Genomic DNA, 27729 nt, shown 5'->3' with positions numbered 1-27729 from the left:
GCAGACTACAAGGAAAAGATGACAGCCTTCTGCTCCTACTGCAGCAAAAAAATTGCAGACAATCGTAACTAGGCCAAGGACATCAATATGGAGGCGGTGGCACTCACTTTCGGCATTCCGATGAACCACACTGTCGACAATAAGGGAACCAGCGGTTATGCACAATGGGCCAGCTGAAGTGAAACAACAAGTCCTACATATGAACACTGAGCTTGCTGTCATTCCGGGAGACTTGACAAAGGAACTACAACTGCTGGACATTCGCATAAACAGAGCATTCAGAACAAAGGATGTCCTACATAGTTATGCAAAGACCGGCAGGCAGCGTCAAGTGAGTTACGCAACAATTTGTGAATGGATTGTGGATGCATGTCTCAAGTGTCAGCCAGCACTGTAGTTCGAGCTTTTGCCATCAACTTCACGGAATACCGCGGTGACAAATCTGACTAACAGAGAGATGAAGGATAGCGTGTTGGACAGCAAACACGGTGACTTGGCCGAACTTTTGATATCTGATACAGAAGATGAGGAGTTTGACGGGTTTGTAGATGTTTAAATGCTTTGTTTAACTTCTCTTAACGTGATTACCTATTACTTCATTGCACAATCCAACTTAGTTTTGCTCATGCGCCCTTTAAAAAAATGATAGCATAACATATGCTAGCATGCATACTAGCGCCCATTGAGCCTTTTGTATGGGCAAAAAACATAAATTGTACTCGCAACTGAGACGCCCTTTCAGTTGGTGTGCCCTATAGGCGTGAAAATATGGTACATACAGTGCCGCGAAAAATTATTTGCCCCTTCCTGATTTCTGTGTTTTTTTCTGCATATTTATCACGCAAAGGTTTCAGATGATCAAACCAATTTTAATATGACACAGAGACAACCCAAAGAAACAGAAAATGCAGTTTTTAAATGATGATTTTATTTACCAACGCAGAAAAAATTAAAACTTGGCTGGCCCTCTGAAAAAGTAATTGCCCATGAACCTAATAACAGGTTGGCAGCAATAACTGAATTGAAGTGTTTACAATAATTTGTGATCAGTCTTTCACAACGTTTTGGAGGAATTTTTGCCCACTTTTCTGTGCAGAATAGATTAAATTTTGCAATACTAGAGGTTTTTCTAGCATGAACAGCCCGTTTCAGAACACACCACATTTCGATAGGATTTAAATCTGGGCTTTGACTTGGCCACTCCAAAACCTCAACTTTGATTTTTTAGCCATTCAGAGGTGTACCTGCTGGTGTCTTTGGATCGTTGTCATGCTGCATGCTCCAAGAGCACTGGAGTTTGAGCGCACGAACTGAGGGCCGGACGTTCTCCTTCAAAATTTGCTCGTAGACAGCAGAATTCATTCTTCCATCAATTACAGCAAGTAGTCCTGGTCCTGAGGCAGCAAAGCAGCCCCAGATCATCACACTGCCACCACCATGCTTCACGGTTGGTATAGTGTTCTTTCGATGGAATTCTGTGCCATTTTTTCACCCAATGTAACTGGCTGCACACCTTCCAATAAGTTCAACTTTTGACTCATGAGTCCACAGAATGTTCTTCCAAAAGTGTGGATGATCATCCAAATGTTTTTTGCAAACGTAAGATGAGCCTTTATATTCTTTTTGAACAGCAATGGTTTTTACCTTGGAACTCTGCCATGGATGAGAGCTTTGACCAGGGTTTTTCTTACAGTAGAGTTATGAACATTGACCGTAATTGAGACTAGCGAGGCATGCATTTTTTAAAAATGTTTTTCTAGGTTCTTTTGTGACCTCCTGGATGAGTCGTTATCACACTCTTGGGGTAATTTTAGCTGGCCGACCACTCCGGGGAAGGTTTGCCACTGTTCCCAGTCCTCTTCCACTTGAATTTCTTTGGATTGTTGCATGAAGCTCTAATCTTGTAGCCTACTTAACTTTGTCTGACACATTCTATTTAAGTATTTTCTTAATTCAACACGTGGTGGTAATCAGGTGTGGGTGTGGCCTTTGAAATTGAACTTAGATTTCTTACAATTGTGATAAGTCACAGGGTTGTAGTGGAAAAATGCACAACGCACTGGTTGCAGACAGGAAGCAATACCTACTTAATTGAATAACTCAGCATCTTTTAAACCTTGAGCATAGTACAGTGAAGGACATCCGCCGTCCTTCCCAATCGCATCTGTAAAAATGTCTTAGCACAGTACAGTGAGAAAGTGAAGGACATCTGCCCTCCTTTGTCATCGTTTTGGCAATGTCTGATATCTTTATCTAAATTTTACCCGCATCTCAAATTGCTCGCATGTCGGGGCATTCTGTGACCGGATGATTCGCCTAAAGACGTTTTGCCGACGGACGTTCGACAGACGGACAGGTCGCCGAATGGACGTTCCGCCGAACGTTCAATCGGCCGAACGGAGGTTTCACCGAAACGGGATTCGCGCGCTCGCCCCGCCCTCGTGTGTGTACAAGTTTTTCAACCTCGGCCCGCGGGCCATATACGGCCCGTTAGGATTTTTAATCCGGCCCGCCGCCGGCGTTGTCCAAATTATAGTAAAAATCAATTATTCATTTCCCTTTGCCGCTCATCACTCTCAATGTATTAGTCTACCGTTAATGGCAGCCCGGGAATAAGCACTCTTTCAATACACATTCCATTTATTAATTACAAGCAGGGGGCCCCGGCTTTTTAGAATCAAGACAATTGTTGCGCTATAAAAACAATCTCTTTGGAAAAATGGGTTAGATGAGAAAGGAAAATTTCAGTTACACGCATAGCACAGCAAATGTGTAAACAATTATGTACAGGTATGCTACAGTAGAAGTTCAGCACTTCAAATCCATCAAGCTAAATGTACAGATATGATATGAGAAGCAATTCAGCAGTTCAATTCAATCAAACCAAAGCATCATGATGTAGGATACCAAAACAGCCCTAGCAGCTGTCCATTCGGCCAATGCTAATAGCACGCAGTTCCTCAGTCTCATCAGCCTGAGCAGCTGCCATAGCCATAGCGGCTCTTCGCCGGCCACTTTTACGCTAAGCGTAAGTCTGACCAGCCCCAGTATCTGAAGTAGCCGAATACTTTTTCTTACACCTGGCCATACAAACCTCCCTATTTTCTGTGGGCCCCACAGCTGATATTGCCCCTGTCCACACACACTCAGTACTTCAAAACAATTGAAGGTCTGTCGGTTCTTCCCGAGGGAGGGCTGTGGACAACACTGTCAAAAGTCAAAACAATTGTATGTCCTCCGGATCTTCCCAAGGGAGTGTTGTGTACCACACTTTCAGAAGTCAAAACAATTGTAAGTCCTCCGGATCCGAGGAAGCGGTATCACCACCTGGTGCGAAGTCAAAGTCAAAACTCGGTGTGCTCGGTGTGAACAATAGTTTCGAGAAGTCTTGCTGCTTGGGGGAGTGACCTTCAAGTTCTTTTGGTTAACTTAGGAGCGAGCATTACTCTTGCAAGAGATGTATTAAAAATGACTTTTAATGTCAATAACTCTAAAATAAAGCAAAGCGTTCTTCACTGCAAGCCAATATATATATATATATATATATATATATATATATATATATATATATATATATATATATCATTATATAATCATTATATATATATATAATGATTAATTTTCCTAAATAAGCAAAGCGTTCTTCATTGCAAGCAAATTTATAATAATGATAACCCTAATAATGATAACCCTAACAGTAACCATGATATAGATGCAGAAACATGAGCTCCCACCGAGGTGGAAGCCTCGCCACCACTTTGGAATGCAGAAGATTGTACGACATTAGGATCCGACAGCCGTTTCTGGCCACCATAAAAAAAAATTAACTCTACGTTGCACGGTTTGGACAAATGTAGCAAGAGAATCTTAACATACACACACTCACACACCCATAAATCACACTTCATAAGGATTATACACTACCTTAATCTCAAAAAATGCTGAAAGCACTTTATTCCATAGCAAAAACATTATTCTGCATGCAAAAGGTTGCTTCAGCAATGTCTAGAGCCGATTGACAATGTTTTCACGGAAGGCATCCGACAATGTTGTTCTTTGAGAATTGTAAAGACTGCTTTCTACTTCCTGACACCCACATATTTCACTTCCACAGACAATCTCTACTAAATTCGTGCTGATACCTTCAAATATGACGATCACCCCACTGAATTAAAATACAAACACCTTTAAAAAAATTGACAATGCTATTCCACTAGGCGCCAACCAATCCAATGCTTGGACACAATCGCCAGACCTAAAAGTAATCTAACCCAACGACATAACACATTGTGTCGGTTTATCTGCAGTAATTCCAATATAAACAAGATTCAATCATTCATTCATTCATCTTCCATACCGCCCATCCTTGCAAGGGTTGCGGGTGTTGCTGCCGAAGTCAGGCGAGTGAACTTCTACACCACAAGGCAGCTATAAACAACATTCACAGCTAAAAAGAGTTTCCGCAATTAGATAAATTTGAAGAGTTATTACAATGCTCTTCCGTCATACATTTAACTCCTTTGTGTAGCATGTTTTATACTTTTCCCATAATGCGCAGACTTAAGCACGATAATAGAGAAACAACAACAATAATGATAGCGGGACAGACTCCCCGCCCAGATTGATAGCAACGGAAAAAAAACGCATCACATGCACATTAGATCACAGCTGTGGGAAAACTTGGAGACAGAAAAAGGAGAGAGGGAAAACAAACTAAAAACATGAAGACACATGACTGACATACAAATTTGGGTGCACTTCTAGCCAATTCAGACAAACGAAATGAGTTATGTCTGACTTTTCACTATTAAAACTCCCAGTTTTCTTTTTGTCTACCTTCATCAATTATTATTATTGTTATTGCTATTGCTATCGCTATTGTTATTATTTCAATCTCTTGAGCTGAATTTTAACTGCAGGTTTACCTTTTTACTCATTTTATTAATAATAGTAATATAAGTAATATTTTGGCATCCATAAATTTAAGCGTTTCAACCTCGAGGCGGACTGTTTCTCAACAAATTTTCAATATTAGATTAGGGCTGCAATTTCCCCATTCCTTTGTTTTCCTCAGGTTATCAAAACCACAATCATGCATTAACGAATGGACACACCGGAGATGTCTTCAACTCTTAGATAAGGTCAGCCTTGGGTACCCAGGTGCCGAGCCGAAGTCCAGCCCATTAAAATGGTCTTGACTGCCGTAGCCACGGTCTTCCCAGATATTGGCTCAGCCTCTGGGTCCCTGGGCATATTGACTCCCAAGCTCGAAAGACCAATAAATACAATGAATGTTAGGTTCGCCAACAGACAAAATCAACTAGCTTTGTTTAATGTCAATAAATCAAGAGGACTGTTGAGAAAAAATTCAAACACACGAGTCAGTGGTTTTGGACTCACAGGGTTAATTTCAATTCTTCTCAAGCGATGTAATGGTCCCAAAAAATAAAACAACGCACACGCCTCTCTTCTGCCTAATAAAGGGAGGGGTGAATTCCACGCCCCCCCAATATACATTCTCTTCTGTCCCGCCCACTAGTCAGTTCCACTCTACGCAATTGCACCTCAAGTCTTATCTCAACACTCTGCACACAAAATATTTTAACTCCACTCTATGCACCTCAAGTCAACTCTCCGCACACCTTCAGTTGCCTTTCCCACACTTTTAAGTCTTTTCTATGTACTGCAATAATATTTTCTTCACACTTACAAAAATATTTTCTATTCACTTACAAAAATATTTTCTATTCACTTACAATAATCTTTTTATGCACTTACAAAAGTATTTTCTATTCACTTACAAAATTCTTTTCACTTACAAAAATATTTTCTATTCACTTACAAAAATATTTTCTATTCACTTACAAAAATATTTTCTATTCACTTACAAAGATAATTTCTATTCACTTACAAAATTCTATTCACTTACAAAAATCTTTTCTATTCACTTACAAAAATCTTATCAATACAGCTCTCTAGTGTCTATTCACAGAGGAATTGATCCCGTATCACCATGAGGCGCACGCCCAAGGAAAACACCAAGCACTTAATCCAGCTTTCTTTAACAAATCCGCAACAGAATAACCAATATGATCAGCTCCTTTTTGCCTGGGAGGTTTAGAACCACCGCATAGACGCCAGCCACACACACATACACCGTATGGCCAATCAAATGGTAAGAAATCTTAACTCTTTTTCTGGCCGTGGATTTCGGTATACGGTGCGTGGTGAGCTGACAACGCCAACTGTTGGAGTGGAAAAATGCACAACACGCTCTGGTTGCAGACAGGAAGCAAGACACTTAATTGAAATTTTAAAGCTTGAGCATAGTACAGTGAAGGACATCCGCCGTCCTTCGCAATCGCGTGTGACGTCTGAGCACAGTACAGTGAGAACGTGAAGGACATCTGCCCTCCTTCGTCATCGTTTTGGGAATGTCTGATATGTTTCAGCCCAACCCGACCCTGGCTTATGAACATCTATCTGCCACAGTAGGTGTTATCTAGACTAATGGGTGCCTCAATTTTCCACATTAACATTTATTTTTTGATTTAACGAAGCTGGGCAATTACTTTTTCACACAGGGCCAGACAAGTTTGTAATTTTTTTCTGCCTTGGTAAATAAAATCATCATTTAGAAACTGAGGCGGCCTGGTGACGCGAGTGGTTAGCGCATTGGCCTCACAGCTCTGGGTTCCTGGGTTCAAATCCAGGTCATGTCCATCTGTGTGGAGTTTGCATGTTCTACCCGGCCTGCGTGTGTGATAGGTTCACCAATAGGCATTCCCAAATGCACGCACAAATGAAAGGGACAGGAAAATCCTCTGTGAAATTCTTGCAAGAGAGAATCGAACCGACTCGTCTCTGTCCAGGTTCATCCTGGCGTTACACGCAGGCCCGGTAGAACATGCAAACTCGACACAGTGAGAACGGAAGTGGAATTAAACTGTCGACCCCAGAACTGTGAGGACAAGGAGCTAACCACTCGGTCGCCCTTCTTTATGTAGTAGTGGAAAAGGAAAAGAAATCAATAATACCATCATTTTTCCCCAATATTTCCTAGGAAAATATTTTATCCCATTATTCTATTAAAAACTTATTTGAATGGTCTAGTTGAATTATTGTTCCCAAATTTGTTGACAAGCTTATCTTTTATCGATGGACTTATGTTGTTTTTGCATTGAGCTATATTTCTGAAAAAATTACAGAACTGTATTTGTCCATCTCTGGTGTTTATAGGCTGAAGTATTCGCAGTTGATAAGCTGGCACTATTGGTACCATGTGATCATGAAGACTTACTAAGCACTACATTGCGCCTACTGCTCAACCTGTCATTTGACACGGTTCTGCGCAGCCAAATGGTCCAGGCCGGACTCATTTCTAAACTGTCTTCACTGCTCGGTAAGCTTAATTAAATCCCTACATTCATTCATTTATTTTTATTATTTTACTTATCACTTCCATTGACCGTTTCCAAGCAACAAAGATATGATGCCAAACAGAGCAGGAAGCCTGTAAAAACTTCCAGGGGCACGGGAAATTGACTTGACCAATAACCACGCACTTCCCTTAGTCACCCACCAGTGATCTTTGTTTCAAAATTGTGAAAGCAAAAACAGGGAGCGCTTGAGAATCGCGAGGTAGCTGGGATAATAGGCTCCAACACCCCCCGCGACCCTAGTTTGGATAAAGCGGTTCAGAAAATGAGATGATGTGTATATATTTGTATATGTATGTATGCATGTGTGCATGTGTTTGTGTGTGTGCGTGTGTGTGTATGTATGTATATATGTATGCATGTATGTATTTACCATATTTACTCGCATATAAGCCGCCCCTGGTATAAGCCACACTCTTAAAATTGCCTTAAAATTGTTGAATTTTTCAATATCTCGTGTATAAGCCGCCCCCTTATTCACAATTTTCACCTCCATATTCATTGTTTTAATAAGAGCACATTATTAGGGTCAATATCATAAGGAAGTTAATATGCCTCTCTTCGTAAATGCAAAATATCAAATTATTCAATTTGAAAAAATAAATAAGTCCATCTTGATGAGATGCTTTTTACTGACAGAGATTACAATTTCACAATGTTATAAATTTCCTATGTTTTCCGTCGTGTTTTCATTAAAAGGCAGGTTAGGCTATTGTTTCTTTTTGTTCAGGCACCTAAGTGGGAAGCTCAGGGTCCTTATGTTTTCATGTTACAGTGGTGCAAATTGTACAGTGGTACCTCGAGATACGAGCCTAATATGTTCCAGGACTGAGCTAGTATGTCGATTTTCTCGTAACTCAAATGAACTTTTCCCATAGAAATGAACTAAAAACAAATTAATTAGTTCCAACCCTCTGGAAAAAACACCAAAAATTGGATATTGGATTGGAAAAACATTCTTATTTGTTCTAATTTGCCATCTATTAACAAAGTAACCAATAAGTAGCGGTTTAATAGCACTAAAATGTGTTTAATATTATTAAAATTAGACGGATTTCGCGGAGGAGAGAGAGACGGACAGAGGGAGAGGGGGGTCTTTTTGCACAGCAACATGCTCGTAACATAACATAAACAAATTTAAATGAACTTAGATTATGATGCAGACACTCAAAAATAAGTTTAATCTAACCTTACACTAAACTTAATTCTAATTTTGTTTTAAATTTTGATACCTTTCTTCTCCCGGGTTGGCTCTATTTGCCCCGTCTCTATCCTGGCTTTCAGACGCAACCTATTGATGGTTGTTTGCTTTTGTCTTCCCTTCAAAAATACTCTGAAAATGATGCACACAAATGTCCTCACAATAGGATAACGCAGGACCACTTGCCAACGAGAAGTAGTATATACTCCTCTCGTATTAGCGATCGCTCAGCCATTCGCACTGACTAACGGGAAAAAAACCACAGAAAAAATGCAACGCTGATCACTGGTTCGAGTGGTTAGCGTGTCGGCCTCACAGCGCTGGGGTCCTGGGTTAAAATCCAGGTCAATCCACCTGAGGGCAGTTTGCATGTTCTTCCGGGGCCTTCGTGGGTTTCTTCTACACCGGTTTCCTCCCAAATTCCAAAAGCATGCATGGTAGGCTGATTCGACACTCTAAATTCCCCCTCAGTATGGGTGTGAGTGTCCATGGTTGTCCGTGTCGTTGTGCCCTGCGATCGATCGGCTGGCCACCGATTCAGGGTGTCCCCCGCCTCTGTCCGGAGACAGCTGGATTAGGCTCCAGGACCCCCCACGACCCTAATGAGGATAAAGCAGTTCAGAAAATGAGATGAGATGAGACAAGGGTGACATTTTTGCACAATTCTAATTAATTTTTGATAATTTTTTAGTTATACCCCGATTATTGCGGTTAATGGGGGGTCGGATCCCCCCGCAAATAATAATTGTATTTTATTTATTTATTCATTTTTATTCTTCAGTGCTGAGTCCTAGTAGCAAGAGTGGCTTCTGCTTACGAGTTTCAACGTGGACTTTGACATTTTTATGAACTTTATTAAAAAAATAAAAAATATTCAGTGCTGAGTCCTAGTAGCAAGCGGAAGACAGGGGAATTGCTTCCGCTTGAGAGTTTCAGCGTGGATTTTCACATTTTTATGAACTTAAAAAAAAATATATATTTTTATTTTTTAAATAAGCCGCCTAGTGGTGTAGAGGTTCACTCAGTGACTTTGTTGCGGGTAGACGTGGGCTCGATTCTTGCTGGCGGCGGTATGATTGGGAGTGCGGATGGTCGTTTGTCTCTCTGAGTGCCCTATGACTGACTGGCGAACAGTCTAGGGTGTAGTCCGCCTTTCGCCCTAAGACAGCTGGGTTAGGCTCCAGCAACCCTCACAACCCTTTCAAAGATTGGCGGTATATAAGATGAATGAATGGATGAATAAAAAATAAAAATAAAATTAAAAAAAATCCCCAGAAAAAAATCTGCGATGTAGTGAAACAGCGGTAACCAAAGCGTGGTTTCTCTGTATATCTTTAATTTGTCCAATAAACTTTGTCTAAAGGGGGGCCCGGCGGCTGAGTGGTTAGCACGTCGGCCTCACAGTGGGGGACCTGGGTTAAAATCCAGGTCATCTGTCCACCTGTGTGGAGTTTGCATGTTCTCTTCAAGCCTGCGTGGGTTTTCTCCAGGTACTCCGGTTTCCTCCCACATTTCATAGACATGCATGGTAGGCTGATTGGACACTGTAAATTACCTCTAGGTATGAGTGTGAGCGTGAATGGTCATTTGTTGCCTTGTGCCCTGCGATTGGTTGGCCACCAATTCAGGGTGTCCCCCGCCTCTGGCCTGAAGTCAGCTGGGATTGGCTCCAGCACCCCCCATGAGCCTTGTGAGGATGAAGCGGTTCAGAGATGAGACTTTGTCTTAATTCTAAACTGTTAATCTACCCATCAGTTTTTTTATATACAGTGGTACCTCTACATACGAGCAGCTCTACCTACGAGATACGAGGAAAATTTCGAGCAAATAACTAGCTCTGGATATGAGAAAAATTTCGAGATGGGAGAAAGCCAGGTGGCCATGACATGAGAGGCTGTTTACCATTGTAGCGCACTGTCTTTTTGCAGAATCTCTCTCGTGAATAACAGATATCTACGAGCACTGGGCGGATCTTAAATTTTCCCATGTCACAGAGCTTGCTCGGTGTCATGGAGGATATCTTGTCACTTGGAAATTCCTTGGGGCTGGAGGTTAACGAGGCAGATGTGAATGATCTAATCGCCGATATCAAAGAGATGCTTGCAAAGTGGGAAGAGTTTTCTGATTTTGTAGAAAAGAGGCACCCTGACAAGCTGGCAAGTGGTAGTGCGTTCTCGTATTGTGAGGACATTTGTGCGCGTTATTTTCAAAATATTTTGAAGGGAAGGCAAAAACAAACAACTCTTGATGTGTTCGTTTTAAAAACTCCCGCTGAACGTCCGGGTGGAGTCAACCCGGAGAAACAAAAAATTAAAACAAAATTAGAATTCAGTTTTGTGTAAAGTTACATTAAACGTATGTTTGAGTGTGTCTGTATATATTAATCCAAGTTCATTTAAATTTGTTTATTCAGTTACGAGTGCTTTGCCCTTGGATAAAGTCCCCCCGGAACGAATTAAGCTCAAATGTAGAGGTACTACTGTATCTAAAATGAAGTTGCTGAAAAAAACACCCAATGGTCAATAAAATAGGGTTCCCAAACTTTTTCATAATCATAGCTGTCATTTCTGCCAAGTACCCCATAATATACAACGTGATATTTTGCACCTCAAAATTGTTCATCCATTTATGAATAATTTATTTTTTGTAGTGGATGATGGCCAAAAGCAGCTCAGCATGTGCATTTTGTACCACATCAGCATGGAGGACCGATTTAAACCCATGTTTGCCAACACAAACTGTATACCACAGGTAAGGCTGATAAATTCCTAACAACACAAATACACATTTTCGCAAGTCATGAAAACAAGGAACATTTCCACTTTAGCATATAAGGTTCCTACGAGTCCATGGAATCCATCAAAATGCCTGTCATATTTTCTGGGTTTAAAAGTTTTAGAATTTTGCCTACAGTCCCTTTAACATGCTTAAATTTGTTAGGCCATAGGTGTGAAACTCTCAAATTTGGCCCGCAGTTTAATGATATTTGGCTCGCAAGGCAATTTTTTCCACACAACGCACTCGTAAACGGAACAAACACTCCACCCTCACGTTCGCTATCGATGGGCTGTTTGCTTTCGTATTATTCCCTTCAAAATATTCCGAAAATGATGCACACAAATGTCCTCACAATCGGATAACGCACGACCACTTGCCAACGAGCAGCAGTCTTTTATCAGCGATCGCTCCGCTGCTCATGGGAGCTTCGGGGGCGCTGGCTAGCGGCTCCTTTTAGCTTGTAGCATCTGTGGTCGCATCCCCTTGAACGGCGCCTATGATAGAGTTGCTACCGTGGTTGCTATTGCGGGGAGTTGCGAGCCAGTGCCCCTGATGTTCTTATGAGCAGCCAACGAGCAGCAGTCTTATCAGCGATCGCTCCGCTGCTCATGGGAGCTTCGGGGGCGCTGGCTAGCGGCTCCTTTTAGCTTGTAGCATCTGTGTTCGCATCCCCTCGAACGGCGCCTATGATAGAGTTGCTACCGGGGATGCTGTTGCGAGCCAGTGCCCCTGATGTTCTTATGAGCAGCCAACAAGAAGTAATATAATACTCCTCGTATTAGATAAAAATAACAGGAAATGCAGCAGCTGAGCTTACCCATGTATTGATTGTGGGTAAAGTTTTATTCTGAGTGCCATTGCCTGTCGGCGTTGTGTGCACGAGTATACTTCATTACCCAGAAAGCCCTCTTTTCCCCGCACATGCGCGTTGTGCGTTTCCTGGTCTGAATAACTCCTCCGGTGCTCGTAAATATTGTTATACACGAAAGATATGCAAAAAAAATGCCATGGCCACCTGGCTTGGTCGCATCACGAAATTTTGACCGCATCGCGGGCGAATTATTCGATCGAAATTTCCCTCGTAAGACGAGCATTTTGTATGACGAGCGGTCGTATGACGAGGTACCACTGTACTTGTCACTTTCGAACAAAAAATAAAACGAAAAAAAATTGAAGTGGAATTTTGTTTTATTTCAAAATCAAGGCTACTCGCGTCTAGCCAGTCAGAGCACATTTAACTAGGTTTAGATGGCAGTGCCATAGCTAAGATGGCCGCCCTCCAGGTAAGATGGCTGTGCCCCGAGCGAGCAGGGATGGGAACGTGGATTTTTTCACGTTTTATGCAAGATAAATACGTTTTTTTCTTGAATTTCAATCATAGACATCAAAATATTTTTTGTTTAGCGTTTTATCTGTTTATCTTTTCTCTATTTTGAAATAAATGACCGTACCGGCCGCATTGTCTTGCGTCATGACTTTATGGTGTTATGGTGTTGTCAACTTGCCGGTTCTTGCATGTCGACTTTTTATGCGCATATAAGCGGCTAGGTATGCGGCTTATATGCGAGTAAATACGGTAATAACTGCACACTTTCTGTAAATCCTAGAAACTTCATTTCACTTTGTTATATGATATATTTAACTGAAATTTCTGATCCAAACAACCAATGAATTATAAAGGAAAATCTTGAAAATTATCAGGGGTGCCCAATCTTTTTCATACGACTGTAGTATGTTCATTCATCCTAACCGCTTCATCCTCATTAGGGTCACAGGGGTGCTGGAGCCTATCCCAGCTGACTCCGGGCCAGAGGCTGGGGACAACACCTTGAATCGGTGGCTTGCCGATAGCAGGGCACAAAGAGACGGACAACCACGCACACCCATACCTTAAGGCTTAAGGGGAATTTAGAGTGTCCAAGCAGCCTACCATGCATGCTTTTGGAATGTGGGAGAAAACCGGAGTAACCAAAGGAAACCCACACAGCCTGGGGAGAACATACAAACTTCACTCAGGTGGAATGACCTGGATTTGAACCCAGGACCCCAGAGCTGTGAGGCCGACACACTAACCACTCAGCCACTCGGGCCGCCACTGTAGTATGTTGTAGGAGTAAATTCCAAATATCAGCAAATAATATTTTGAGGTAGCATCTTTACATTCAACTCATATGACTCTTGTGAGACTCACATAATGCATGAATATTTAAAATAATGCTTATCTTTATCAACTTCCCTCAAGTTTTGACACTTTTTTGATGAACAGCTCATGAAGATGATTTATGACTTCGGTGACCTCAAGATGGATTTTGAACTTATCTCGTTATGCATCAACTTGGCTGCTAATAAGACAAACGCCAAAGTGATGTGTGAAGGTATGACTTCATTACTGTGAAGGAATATCCTGTAATTGATTGAAATGAGGATAAATGTTCTACAGTCTAGAATGCAGGTGTAAATCCAATTCATAAAGGGGCAAGTGGGTGTAGGTTTTCCTAACAACTGAAACAGCACGGACTGTTTGACCAAAGATGTTCCTGCTGAAACAAGCAAGCAGCACCTGACTGCAATCAACTGGATAAAGTAAAAATCAGATTGATGAAAAGGTATCATCTTCATCGGTTGGTACGAAAACCTGTACCAACTTTGATACCTATGTGTTACATCATAGGAGCCAGTTGATTTCTAATTAACAGCTTATGATGGACAGTACTGTGATCCTTCTTCACTTAGCGGCCTCAACATTTTGCGGCTTTACTACATCGCAGATTTTTTTCTGAGGAAAAAAAAACGTTCATAAAAATGTGAAAATCCACACTGAAACTCGCAACTTGTCACTAGCAAGATGCCGGTCAAAGACACTCAACTGAGGAAAAAAAATTCGGGCAGCAAAAAGTGTATATTCATTAAATATTACAGCTATAAGCATATCAAAAGAGTAATATATTAATATAATAATAATAATAATAATAATCGGACATAGGCCATGTCGTCATTACCACAACACAAAAAAGCCTACTTGTCATCACATCTAAATATACAGTCTTCCCTCGATTACCGGGACTTCACTTATCGCAAAATGATAAAAATGTAAATACTTTAAATACTGTACTCACAGTGAGAATAGTTCCTCTCCACTTGATTTGAATCCCAAACACAAGTTAAAGGGAGTTTTAGTCTAAGTCCTATGTCTTCTTGTGGCCATGGGTCCATTGTCCACGATATTCGATGGATTACTGTATTTACCTGACTAATCGTTGGATGGAAACATGTCAGGTAACAAAACGACCTAAAAAACACGAATACATTTGTAAGGCACTGTATTCACCTAAAATAGCTGAAACTAAAATGCCCCATTCCAACGCTCAAAAATATTGAGCTTTGATATTAGTGAGTATTTTGGGTTCATTAAGAACACGGTTGTGTTCAATCATAAACTTAATCCTTAAAAATACAACTTGCCTAATAATTCTTCACTCCTTGTGGAAGAAACTACTTTTATCTTGGCAAACAGCTATTACAATGAAAATATTCTCAATTGCTATACCTGACTATATGAAGGATGAATAAAGAGATTTAAACAAAAAAGCATTACTTTTTAATTTATGCATAGTTTTTGATTATAATGTAATATCACAGCTATGATGTGAAGCCCTGAATATTGCATAAAATTAAATTTAATTCACTGATTAACATTCCAGACTTACTGTAAAATAATGTAAAGTTAAAAAACTTTTTTTCTCCCTAAAGTATCACTGAAATGGTTGGAACTCAGTATTAGCAGATCCTCAAATTCAAAAATATCAAAATATATGATGTGAATATGTAATGGGGCCAACCCTAATGGTTTTGATATAATCCCCCAAAGCATTGATATACATATATCTTCTGAAGGACGTTGTGTGTGTTGTATCGTATTTTGTTTTCATGAGTGCTGTGTTCATTAGAATATTTGTCATGAGGTATACGTTCTGGCAATATCAATTCATCCAGTGGCTGAAGAACAGCAGCAGATGTGTCTATTGTAGTCATTGTAATGGATGTTTACATCCCACCGGATGCTAACGTTAGCACGGCACTTAGCCTCCTGCTAGCGACTGTAAACAAACAGCAGCTTGACCACCCCGATGGAGTCTTTATTGTCGCCGGTGACTTCAACAAAGCATGTTTAAAGACTGTTCTGCCTAAGTTTATACAGTACGTGAAGTGTCACACCAGAGGAGATAAAACTCTAGACCATGTTTATTCTAACATCAAACATACTTATAGAGCCACATCCCTCCCTCCCCTTGCTGGATCTGACCATCTCTGCCTGTCCCTCACTCCCTCATACACCCCACTCCGGAGGATAACAAGGCCACAAATGAAGATAATAAAAACATGGCCTGAGGACGCCCTTCCTCAGCTGCAGGACAGTTTTTCCCGCACCATTTGGGAACTTTTTGAACACCACAACCTCCAGGACTACACGGTCACTGTACTTTCCTACATCAAAAACTTTAGGGACACTGTCACTGTTAATAAACATATCTGGGTTTTCCCTAACCAAAAACCCTGGATGACCAGTGAGACAAGGGCACTCATTAAATGCCATAACACCACCTTCAGGTCAGGGGACAAGTTACAATACAGCGCTGCCAGAGCAGACCTGAAGAGAGGCATTAAAAAGGCCAAGGCAGCATATACAAGGAAAATTTAGAAGCACTTCACAGAAAATAACCCAAAGAAGATGTGGCAGGGAATACGACACATTGCCAATTACAATGACAATAATAAGGTGTCTGTTAACACAGATGCCTCACTAGCAGAGGAACTGAACCGTTTCTTTGCCCGCTTTGAGACTGACAAATCGGATTCAGTCTCAACACATGCACCACCTTCAGCAGTACACTGAAGCTTCAGGAACATGAAGTGAGACAGGTATTGCAGACTGTGAACACCAGGAAGGCTACTGGCCCTGTCGGCGTACCTGGGAAGATGCTCAAAGCCTGTGCTGACCAGCTGACTAGGGTCTTCACAAAGATTTTCAATTGTTCCCTGCAACAATCCATCATCCCATCCTGCCTGGAATCTGCCACCATTATCCCTGTCCCTAAAAATTCAACCATTGACAGCCTGAATGATTATAGGCTTGTTGCACTTACGCTTGCAATCATGAAGTGCTTTGAAAAGTTGGTCGCCCGCCACATCAGGGATACACTCCCTTCCTCAGTTGACCCTCACCAGTTTGCTTATAGAGCAAACAGGTCCACTGAGGACTTGGTCCCCACCTCTCTTCCTCCATTACACTGAGCACTGACTCCCCTCAAGGCTGTGTACTGAGTCCTCTTCTATACTCCCTGTACACATACGACTGCACACCGACCCACCACTGTAAGTCCATCAAAAAAATTGCTGATGTCACCACTCTAGTCGGACTCATCTCAGTGGGGGATGAGTCTGCCTACAGAGATGAGGTCAACAAACTGTCTTCATGGTGTTTGGTGGACAATCTCACACTAAACACCACAAAATAGAAAAAAGAAATAATCCTGGACTTTTGCAAACGCAGCACAGATCTGGCCCCACTCCTCATAAATGGAGTATGGATAGACAAGGTCCAGTCCTTCAAATTCCTGGGGGTCCACGTCACGAACAAGCTCTCCTGGTCTACCAACACCACGGCAGTGGTGAAGAAGGCCCAGAAACGACTCCATTTCCTGAGGGTACTCGGGAGGAACAACTTATACACTGAGGTTCTGGTAACCTTCTATAGAGCCACTGTGGAGAGCATCCTGGCATACAGCATTACAGTGTGATACGCTGGAAGCACGGCAGCAGACAGAAAAGCCATGCAGAGAGTGATCAACACCGCCCAGAAGATCATCGGCTGCCCTCTGCCCTCACTGGATGACATTGCCAGCCCTCGCTACCTCAGCAGAGAGAACATTGTTAGGGACACCTACCACCCTGGTCACAACCTGTTCCAGCTGCTGCCCTCTGGCAGACGCTACAGGTCTCACAAAACACAGACAAATAGACTTATGGACATTTTTTTCCCAGAGCCATCAGGGCTCTGAACTTGCATTAGCACGACACACAATCCCTTCTGTGCAATAACTTTGGGGTGTGCAATAACAATGTGCAATATCTTAGATTGTGCAATATTTTAGAATTACCTTGCCCGGACGTGACTTTTTAGATTACTTATTTGTGTTTTTACTGGGAAACACGCACTTTGTGGAGTAGCACCACTAATTTCGTTATACGCAGCTGTTGTATAATGACAATAAAGGCTTTTGACTTGACTTTGACTATTGATTGTGTCACTAAACATCAATATCCAATTCTGGAACAAAGTTGTCCCTTGCTATGCACAGGTGTTTTGCATTTCTAGAGAATGTTGGCCCTTTCATTGAAAATATTTGCTTTCTGAGGTTTTCTTCTAGGTTTATATGTAAATGTATCAGTTCCGTTACATATGTAATCTATATGCATGAAATAATTTATTGGTGCATTAGCAGAAATATTCATTTTGATCCTATACTTAATGGTTGCATATCCTTCTGCTAATAATTGTAGTATTTTTCCCTCTGTAGGTATTGGTTTAAAGATGCTGATGAAACGGTCAGTGAAACTGAAAGACGTTCTGGTGATGAAGATGATCAGGAATATTTCACAGCACAATGGTACTACCAAAAGCCTTTTCTTGGTAAGTATTGAAGTTCAGGGTAAAAATTTATTATTTAACTCAAGGGAGTCCAAAGTTTTTCTAGAGGGCCACGTATCGAAACACCTAAGGATCCTTCTGTATCCAACATAAAGAGTTCGCCATCCAACTTGCTGGCTTGTGATTTCAGCTTTAACAAAAGCTCAAACTACATTGGTCACCGACACTTTAGCCCAGGCATTCCCCAATCCATTCTGAATCGTCACGTAACTCGTACGATGGTGCTTGCCAGTCCTTGTATGGAACTATGTTTGCCACCCAAGATCCATCACTACCAAACCGTTCGCAACGCTGCTTTTCCCGGCTGCTTCTCCCGGCTGCTCTTTCATCTCAGATTTACTCAAAAATATCCCTTTGAAAACGAAAGTAAAAAGAGTAGAGTGTACATAAAGAGACTCCAGTTTCCAGCCATTTGAGACAACCATAACGCTAAGGCATGTTAGTTGATGAAGTTCATTTGATCTTGTAGTTATCTATGTTTTGACTGATTCATGTATAACAGACAATGGTGTGTTTATATTGTTTTGTTACCAGACGTGTTTCGGTGTGAACTCCGGTTTCCCCTGGACAAGGGCACCGGTAACAACGCTACACAGTCACTTGCACAACATACACTAACAGGAATTCACCGCCACCAAAGGATGACACAAAATTAGACACTCATCTCACAGAGGAAAAAGACAGAAATGAACCACCCATATGTCAGCGATAAATGGATACACATGTCACAGTATAAACTCACACTGGCAGAATGCAGCATACTGTCAAAAGGACTCAATTACGCCGTCACACCCATGAAAATACCCTGTGAAGATTTCAATGTGGCAACGGAGCTAGCATGTGAAAAAAATACAGGGTCCAGGAAAAAAAGCAGCACTGTGCCGCGCAGAAGCAGGTATATTAACAAAGGCCAACCACCACCCAGCGGTATTACTAAACGGGAAGCAAGAGCCAAGAAAACACTATAAAAAGTAAACACATCACAATCCTTCCAGCAGATAAAGGCAGAACCACAGTAATCATGGACACTAATAAATATGAAAGACAGATGCAGCATTGATTACACTACGATGCCTATGAAGGAAGTATTAAAGAGAGACCCAACAGAAGACAAAAAAAACAAACTCAGAGCACTACGTAAAGCTCTCCTCAACGAAAATAAAATAAATCAATAGTCATACAAGCACTCGGTAATCACACCAAATATCATCCCTAGGATCTATGGCACGCCAAAAATTCATAAATCAGATACACCTCTCCACCCCGTATTAGTCAACATAGGATCAGTCACATACTTGTCAAAAGCACTCACAAAAATAACACCACTACTGTGACTCACAAACCAACACTGCTAACCTGCTAGAGAACTCGGCAACATAAAAGTAAAAAATCTCACATGATAAAATTTCACTTTTTATAGAAACACCCACACAAGACACTATTTAGAACCAACAGTCCCAATAAGCTGCACAAATGCGCAATTGTGCACTGGTCGCAAACTCAGCGCACAAGAAAACCTATCCAGCGCAGTGGACGGACTGCAAATGAATGAGATAATATATAACATTTTTTCTGTATCATTTTACTGTGTAATTCATTGAGTGACAGGTTTCCAGCCAATCATTGGATATCATGCAATTACGCTATGCAGCCATCACAGCATTGACCGTGTTTGCGCATGAGGCTAAAGCTAACTCTGCTAAAGTGAATGTGATATGTTGACTCCCCAATCCAGAGTAAAAAAAAACTGCATCTTTTAATTTGGAATGACTGTCAGAGTATGTAAAAATAGAAGAACAAGTGGTGAAACTAGGGGACATCTTTTATTTTTCTAGTGAGAAAGGTCTGTTCTGCAAAACATGCAGCAAAGCTAAAGTTGTGAGCGAGTTTTCTGATTGAAAAATTTGGACTAAATGGAAGCTCCACTACCTCAAGCTACACATTCAGCAGGAAAATCGTTTGAATGAAAATAAGAAGTGAGGACAGACATGAAAAATAGGCTAAAATTTAAATCAGATTTGTGCAAATTCTAGTGACATTTATGTATGGATATTTTAAAATTTTATTATGACTAGATCATGTATAGGTAATAGAAATGCACCTGATGCTAGCATGTGTGTTCCTGGTGTGTGGCCATAGCGAGGACTTTTGATGTTGCTCGTAGTGTTCCTCAGTGTGCTGGACAAGTTAAAAGCAGACAGGACACTCAAACAACGCACATATCTAACTCATCTCATCTCATTTTCTTCCGCTTTATTCAAAGTCGGGTCGCGGGGGCAGCGGCTTCAGCAGCTTCCCTCTCCCCAGCCACTTAATCCAGCTCTTCCGGGAGTATCCCAAGGCTTTACATAGTCTCCCCAGCGTGTCCGAGGTCGGCCCTGTGGCCTCCTCCCGGTGGGATGGGCCCGGAACACCTTCCGAGGGAGGCGTCCAGGGGGCATCCTGATCAGATGCCCGAGCCAACTCCTCTGGTTCTCAATCAGGGGGAGCAATGGCTCTACTCTGAGCCCCACCTGGATGACCAAACTTCTCACCTTATCTCTAAGGGAGAGTCCAGACATCCTGCAGAGGAAACTCATTTCAGCCGCTTGTATCAGGGATCTCGTTCTTTCGGTCACGACCCATAGCTCATGACCATAGATGAGGGTGGGAACGTAGATCGACTGGTATATAGATAGCCTCACCTTTTGGCTCAGCTCCTTCACCACAATGGACCGGTGCAGGTTTCACATCACTGCAGACGTCGCACTGACGCCGGTCATAAAGGGACCGGACCCCGCCGTGACCGGACGTTTTGTCGAAAGACGTTTGGTCCCCGGACATTTGGTCGACCGGACGTTTGGTCGACCGGACGTTTGGTAGAACGGGACTCGTACGCTCGCCCCGCCCCCGGATTCGTGTGTGTACATGTTTTTCAACCTCGGCCCGTTAGGCTTTTTAATCCGCCCCGCCTCCGGCATTGTCCAAATCATAGTAAAAATCAATGTCCTCATTCATTTCCCTTTGCCCTGCAATACCGCTCATCACTCTCAATTTAAAGGCTGCTCTCTTTCGTTGAATAATAATATGTTCTTAATGTTGAAAGTAAATTCGAAAATAAATGTTCACCTTCAATTGTGTCTTTTTTCTTATATTTCAATCCCCAGGTTTGATAAATTACATTGCGTGTCCAAATGCTGTCAAATTTTAGTCTCCATTCTGGCCCGCAAGTCAAAAAGTTTGGCCACCCCTGGTATAGACAAACTTGCCTCTTTTATACTATTATTGTCCCAAATTAAACACATTATCAATAAGCTGCCATTCAAAAAGTTTGCCTACCCCTGGTACAGACAAACTTGCCTCTTTTATACTATTATTGTCCCAAATTAAATACATTATCAATAAGCTGCCATTCAAAAAGTTTGCCTACCCCTGGTATAGACAAACTTGCCTCTTTTATACTATTATTGTCCCAAATTAAACACATTATCAATAAGCTGCCATTGACTGCGGTAGACATTCGATTCATGTTGATTGAGGTGCAGATGCTATTTCTGTTAGTAGTCTACCGTCAATGGCAGCCGGACGTGCGGCTAAATAAAAGTCTTAGTATACTTTTAGCCTGGAACTTTGACATTAAAATAAAAGGCAATAAGTAAAATTAGTTTATTAAAAATTGTATTAAAAAGAAGACAAATTATGCAGTGGTCTGTTGGGAATGCTGGAGCACGGAGAGGGACAGGAACAGGCTGAATAAGCTGGTCAGGATAGCCAGCTCTGTTCTGGGCTGTCCTTTGGACTCTGGAGGAAGTGGGAGAGCGGAGGATGCTGACCAGGATGATGTCCATCATGGACAGCACCTCCCACCCCCTGCATTAGTCTGTGGATTCCCTCCGAAGATCTTTCAGCAATAGACTGCTGCACCCTCATTGCAGGAAGGAGCGCTTCCGCAGATCCTTCCTCCCATCAGCTGTAAGGCTCTTTAGCAAAACAAATGGCTGAGTGTTTAGACCTACCGTATGCATGCATGTACATCTATGTGTATGTATGTATGTGTGCTTATATATATGTGTATGTACACGTGTGTATATATATATATATATATATATATATATATATATATATATATATATATATATATATATATATATACACTTATTTATTTATTTATTAACTTACTTATTACCTATCTATTTATGTCTAAAATGCCTTTCCTATTTCTGCATCCTCACCCTCTTGCTACTGTGACAACGACATTTCCAGAATACGGGGTGAATAAAGTTATCCAATCCAATGTCTTCTAGTTCCTTTTTAGTGCATTCTTGCTTTAATTAGGACCTTGGCCTTAAAGTTAACATAGGCATACATGAACTTCTTTTCCCTCTTGGAACTTTCCTCCTTTACGTATTGAATTCCCATGTCAGTTGGATGTTTCTCCCTCTCTGATCGCCTAAATGGTTGTTCAGACTGAAGTGTTGGCTTCAGGCCGACTTTATGAATTTGAAGATCTGCATTAATTTCAGCTATGCTCTTCAATTTCCAATCTTTCTGTTTCATCGGATACAACTTTTTCCAGAGCTTCAATTACTCCTATGACACTTTTGTCTGGTTTGCCCTCTTCCATTTGCTTAACTATTCTGTTTGCATGCAACACTGTGAAAATATTAAATCTTTAAGCTAACTACAGAACCATAACTATAGAAACTTTATGAAATATTTTCATTCACAAACAAAAACAGGTTACATATTTCCTTTCAATTTACAAACTGTCAAAATGCAAGATTCTCTTATTCTCTTGTTTTCCTTTTTTTGAAAGTAGCATAGAATATTCTGTTCAATCTATCCAGTTCAATGAACAAAAAACAAGCTAGACATATACAGTCTGACCTTTTATCCGTTGCAATGGTAGGCTTAATTGTCAACTGGATTGTCTCTGTTCACCGTTGCTTTCTCTTGATTAGCCATTTTTACCGCGCTGGACTGCACCGTGCGCTGCCTTGTTGGACCGATGCCAGAGCAAGTAGGCTGGTACTCGGGCGGGCCTACAACGCCAGGCCCTCGGATCTTCAGGGGAAAGCCGAACAATCTTCTTCCCTTTTCCCGATGGCTTAGCAGTCACCATGCGAAATCTTCCATTAGCCACGGGGCTCACCCTCCATCCGTCGAATGCTGCACTTTGAAGTTTTCAAAGGAGCACGCTTGAATGAAGTGTTTCACTCGGTCATAAAGCTTTCTCTCCTCGAAACATTCTTTTCATCCACTTTCTGCTCGGACAACCCGTGTTCAGTCTCTTTTTACTTCGGGCGTGACGTTTTTCACCTGCCTCGCGATGAACATTTTTCATTTTACTGGGAGGCAAATGTTTTTCACTTCCTCGCAGGAGACGTTTTTCACTTCCCTTGCGATTTAAAATTTTTTCACTTTAGCTTCCCCTAATGCTATTCTCCTGGTCAGAATTAAACCACGCATCGAATGATCTATGACGGGAGTGATGTTTTTAATTCCTCCAAGCATCAAACAACGACAACACCGTGATAAAGTGAAATGATACAAATATTACTTACAACAAAGGAATATCTTAGGCAGTATACACAACAACTACAATTTTTTTTACTATGTGCACCTTCTGACTGGACAATTTGAACCTGCTAAGGCCTTAACACATTTTTGCACACATCTTATTTCAAGTGCACTACAAGTCTAACTGAGAGAACATCCTTCCCAGCAGCCCTCTGTGGTGGTCACATGACCACTGTTTCATGTCCTAACATCATGACCACTCTTTCCTGTCCTGACGTCATTTCTAAACTCAAAATTGCACTTCACGGTTTACATTATGAGAGATAGTCGCAGGAAAAGGAACAAAATACACAACTCAAAACATTGTATGAATACAATACACAAAAATATCAATGGAACACAACTTGGCACAACCCCTCAGGAACAGCTACAACATGATCAGGAAGCAAATATCTGATAGAATAGAAAGGCGGGTCACAAAGCAGTTGTTGTAGATGGGTTAATTTCCATTGGTTTCATTCTTTTCAGAAATATATTCAATTCTCTCATAACAAGAGATCCGAACAATGTCACTAAAAACTTGGATCTTTACCAGATCAGTGGATATATGGAGGAGTCATTTTGACGTGTAAGGGTACTTTAGAATAACAATGCCTGGAAAACATGTGCTATGCGCCCTTTCAACAAGTAAAACCAGAATTAAAACAGCATGAAAAAGCTCATGATGTATGTAGGCCGGTGATTTATGGGTAGCTTTTGGGTGAACCTGTTAAATGCTTCTAATGATATTAGATGCCCAATCTATTTGAACTGGGATGAGCTTGACGGGGTGATCACTGTCAACCCTCAAAATTCAAATGGATTGGAGATCTATTCCTGTCCATAGCAGTGAATTATTTATTCAGCCATTCATCTTCCATACCGTACATCCTCGTAAGAGTTGTAGAGGTTGCTGGAGTCTATCCCACCCGACTTCAGGTGAAAGGCAGACTACAGCCTAGACTGGTCCCCTGGCAGCCACAGGGCACACAAAGAGCTGGATGACCATTCTCACTCACAATCATGCCGCCACCAGCGGGAATCGAGCCTGCACCTGCCTAAACCGTTGTCAGACAAGTGAACCTCTACAGTCTACACCAGGGGTGTCAAACATACGGCCTGCGGGCCGGAACCGGCCCCCAGGGAGGTTCGATCAGGCCCGCAGGATAATTTGAAAGTGGAAAAAATGCATAAAAGACATGGAATTAGTATTTTTAATTCGCTGCAATTCATGGATTATCCGCTAAGGGGCGCACTCTTTCCATCAGAGTAGAAGACAAGCCGCATCACTGAGACAGACTGAAAACAGTAGACGGTATCAATGCGCCATCTGCTGCTTGTTACGACGTTGTTAATACCTTGGTCTCTACCTCTCCGCTACACCCTCATTAGCCAAAATGTCGTTATCCAAACGGAGAAAAGTAGATAAGGAGTGTAGAATTTTCAAAGAAAAATGGACCACGTCCTATTTATTTACAGAGATGCACGGAAAACCTTTGTGCTTGGTGTGTTTGCAACAAGTTTCAGTATTGAAGGAATATAATATTCGACGCCACTACGAGACTTATCACAGCGAAAAATATGACGGCTTGCAAGGACAACTGAGAAGAGATAAGATTAACGAATTGATGGCGGGTCTGAGGAAACAGCAGTCAACTTTCATCCAGAGCCGAGAAGTCAGTAAAGCAGCGGTAAAAGCCAGCTACCTAATTGCTAGCGAAATAGCATTAGCATCGAAGCCGTATTCCGACGGTGACTTTATTAAACGATGCATGATGAAGGCGGCTGAACTTGTATGTCCCGAGAAGCGACAAGCTTTTGCCAATATTAGCCTGACGAGGAATACTATAGCAGAAAGGATTTCGGAACTATCGGCAGATTTAGACAGTCAATTGAAACAGAGAGTCAAGTCATTTATTGCATTTTCCGTGGCAATTGACGAGAGCACTGACATCACAGACGTGGCCCAACTGGCCATATTTATTCGAGGAGTTGATGAGACATTGACTGTTACTGAAGAGTTTCTTGAGTTGGTGCCAATGATGGACACCACAACAGCCGAGGACATTTTCGGCTCTGTCGTTGCTGCATTGGACAGAGTTGGGGTGGACTGGTCCCGCGCTGTCAGCCTGGCTACAGACGGCGCGCCATCCATGGTCGGAAAGAAAGCAGGTGTCGCGACAAAGTTCAAAGACAAAGTACAAGCCCTTAATGGAGGAGATCGTTTCTGGACATTTCACTGTATTTTGCACCAGGAGGCATTGTGTTGCAAGTCGCTGAAAATGGACCACGTCATGGAGGTGGTTGTTCACACTGTAAATTTCATCCGGTCCAGAGGTCTGAACCATCGTCAGTTTGACAAACTTCTCAGCGACAGCAACATTACCCACAGCCTGCCCTACCACACTGAAGTGAGATGGTTAAGCCGAGGCGCTGTGCTGAGGCATTTCTTTGATCTACGAGAGGAAATCGGACAGTTCATGGAGAAAAAAGGAAAACCGGTGTTGGAATTACAATCTCAGGAATGGCTACGGGACCTTGCATTCTTGGTTGATATTACTGAACACTTGAACAATCTGAACAAAATGTTGCAAGGCCGCAAAAAAGTTGTCACACAGTTTTCTGACAACATACATGCATTTAAGTTGAAGCTGACTTTGTGGGAGATGCAACTGGCAAATGGCAACCCTGTTCATTTCCCCTGTCTGAGAGATGTTTGTGTGACCAGACCTGATGCGGACATGAAACGGTACAAAGACAAAATTGCAGGACTACTGCGGGAGTTTGAGAAACATTTTCAGGTATTTGGTGAACTTGAGACAGAATTTTCAGTTTTTCGCTCACCTTTCACAGTTAAAGCTTCTGATCTGCCGGTCGAAATTCAGATAGAGATAATTGATTGGCAGTGTGATGCAGATTTGAAGGGCAAATTTGCCTCTGTAGGTCTGGACAGATTTTATCAGTATCTACTACCAGGGTACCCCAAATTAACAGCCCTGGCCACTAAAATTTTGTGCATGTTTGGGACAACCTACCTTTGTGAACAAATTTTCTCAGTGATGAATATCAATAAAACAAAAATGCGTTCAAGGCTCACAAACAAGCACTTAAATGACATTCTGAAAGTGACAGCTAGTCAGGACATGACCCCTGGTGTTGATGCACTTGTACAGGCCAAAAGATGCCAAGTTTCAGGAACAAATACAAGTCCAGACTAGACTAACACCTTTAAAATGCTGCCTTAGATACTGTTTGCACGAAAGAATACAGCTCTGTGAAGATGAATCCTTACTGTTGGTGATTTTAAAAATGTGCACTTTAATGTTAGTCAGCAGCTTCAAAACAAAAGTTGTGTGATGGAATTCTACTGTTCATACAACTCCATAAATTTTCAGTATGTATCTTATGTGTATATGTTTCATGTATGAAGTTTACAGATTTACAGGACAGGCGAACACTTTCTTCATTACAAATTTAAAATCACTCTCCTTAGTTTGTAAGGTGCACGCAGGGTTTACATTTAGATTTTATATGCGTATGTGTAAGTGGTTTAAAAATTCCTTTCTTTAAAAGTCTCATTTAATCTTAAAGTGCATTACTATATTTTTCAGTACCAATTAAAGTTTTGTGCCTTTGTACAATCAGTGGGATCAGTTGCAATGCGTATTTGTGAATGATAAAAGTAAATTGCACATTTGTCTAAGGAAATATGAGGTGTTTCATGAAATGTTTTGTAAAAGGATAGTTCATTAAAGTTCAATATTTTCCTAATGTTCTTGTGCTTCTTTACACCAAAACAAAGGAAAGACATGATATTTTGGTTATTTATAGCAGAGCATGGTATAATTTTAATGGTCCGGCCCACTTGACATCTCCCTAGGCCGTATGTGGCCCACGATGCGAAATGAGTTTGACACCCCTGGTCTACACCATCAGGTGGCCGGGAAGCAAATTACTTAATGAAAAAACTAATTGAGGAATATTATTGCCATTCACGTTTACTTTCCTCAGGAGATGAATAAAGTAGACATCCTTCCATCTGCCTTTAAAGCTCAGAGATCATT

General features: G+C 41.5%; 2 protein-coding genes across 4 annotated transcripts in view; both read left to right on the top strand.

The window, feature by feature from the left end:
- The window catches only part of kifap3a (kinesin-associated protein 3a), a 118113-nt gene that overhangs the window by 56286 nt on the left and 34098 nt on the right, over positions 1-27729 (top strand). For all 3 annotated transcript variants that reach the window (XM_077594754.1, XM_077594755.1, XM_077594756.1), the window contains 4 exons: positions 7240-7402; positions 11291-11391; positions 13685-13793; positions 17997-18109. In XM_077594754.1, coding sequence (XP_077450880.1) covers positions 7240-7402; positions 11291-11391; positions 13685-13793; positions 17997-18109 — 486 coding nt within the window. The remainder of the gene's footprint in view (positions 1-7239; positions 7403-11290; positions 11392-13684; positions 13794-17996; positions 18110-27729) is intronic.
- Positions 22472-27716, top strand: LOC144069359 (general transcription factor II-I repeat domain-containing protein 2-like). The gene has a single exon (XM_077594708.1). It carries the CDS (start codon positions 25063-25065, stop codon positions 26881-26883), a length of 1821 nt encoding a protein of 606 aa, XP_077450834.1. The 5' UTR covers positions 22472-25062; the 3' UTR covers positions 26884-27716.

The sequence above is a fragment of the Stigmatopora argus genome, chromosome 24 (assembly GCF_051989625.1).
Source record: "Stigmatopora argus isolate UIUO_Sarg chromosome 24, RoL_Sarg_1.0, whole genome shotgun sequence".
Taxonomy (NCBI): domain Eukaryota; kingdom Metazoa; phylum Chordata; class Actinopteri; order Syngnathiformes; family Syngnathidae; genus Stigmatopora; species Stigmatopora argus.
This window is presented reverse-complemented; position numbering and strand designations above follow the sequence as displayed.

Coding starts and splice junctions, on each gene's coding strand:
- LOC144069359 (XM_077594708.1), top strand. CDS start 25,063: ATGTCGTTATCCAAACGGAGAAAAGTAGATAAGGAGTGTAGAATTTTC.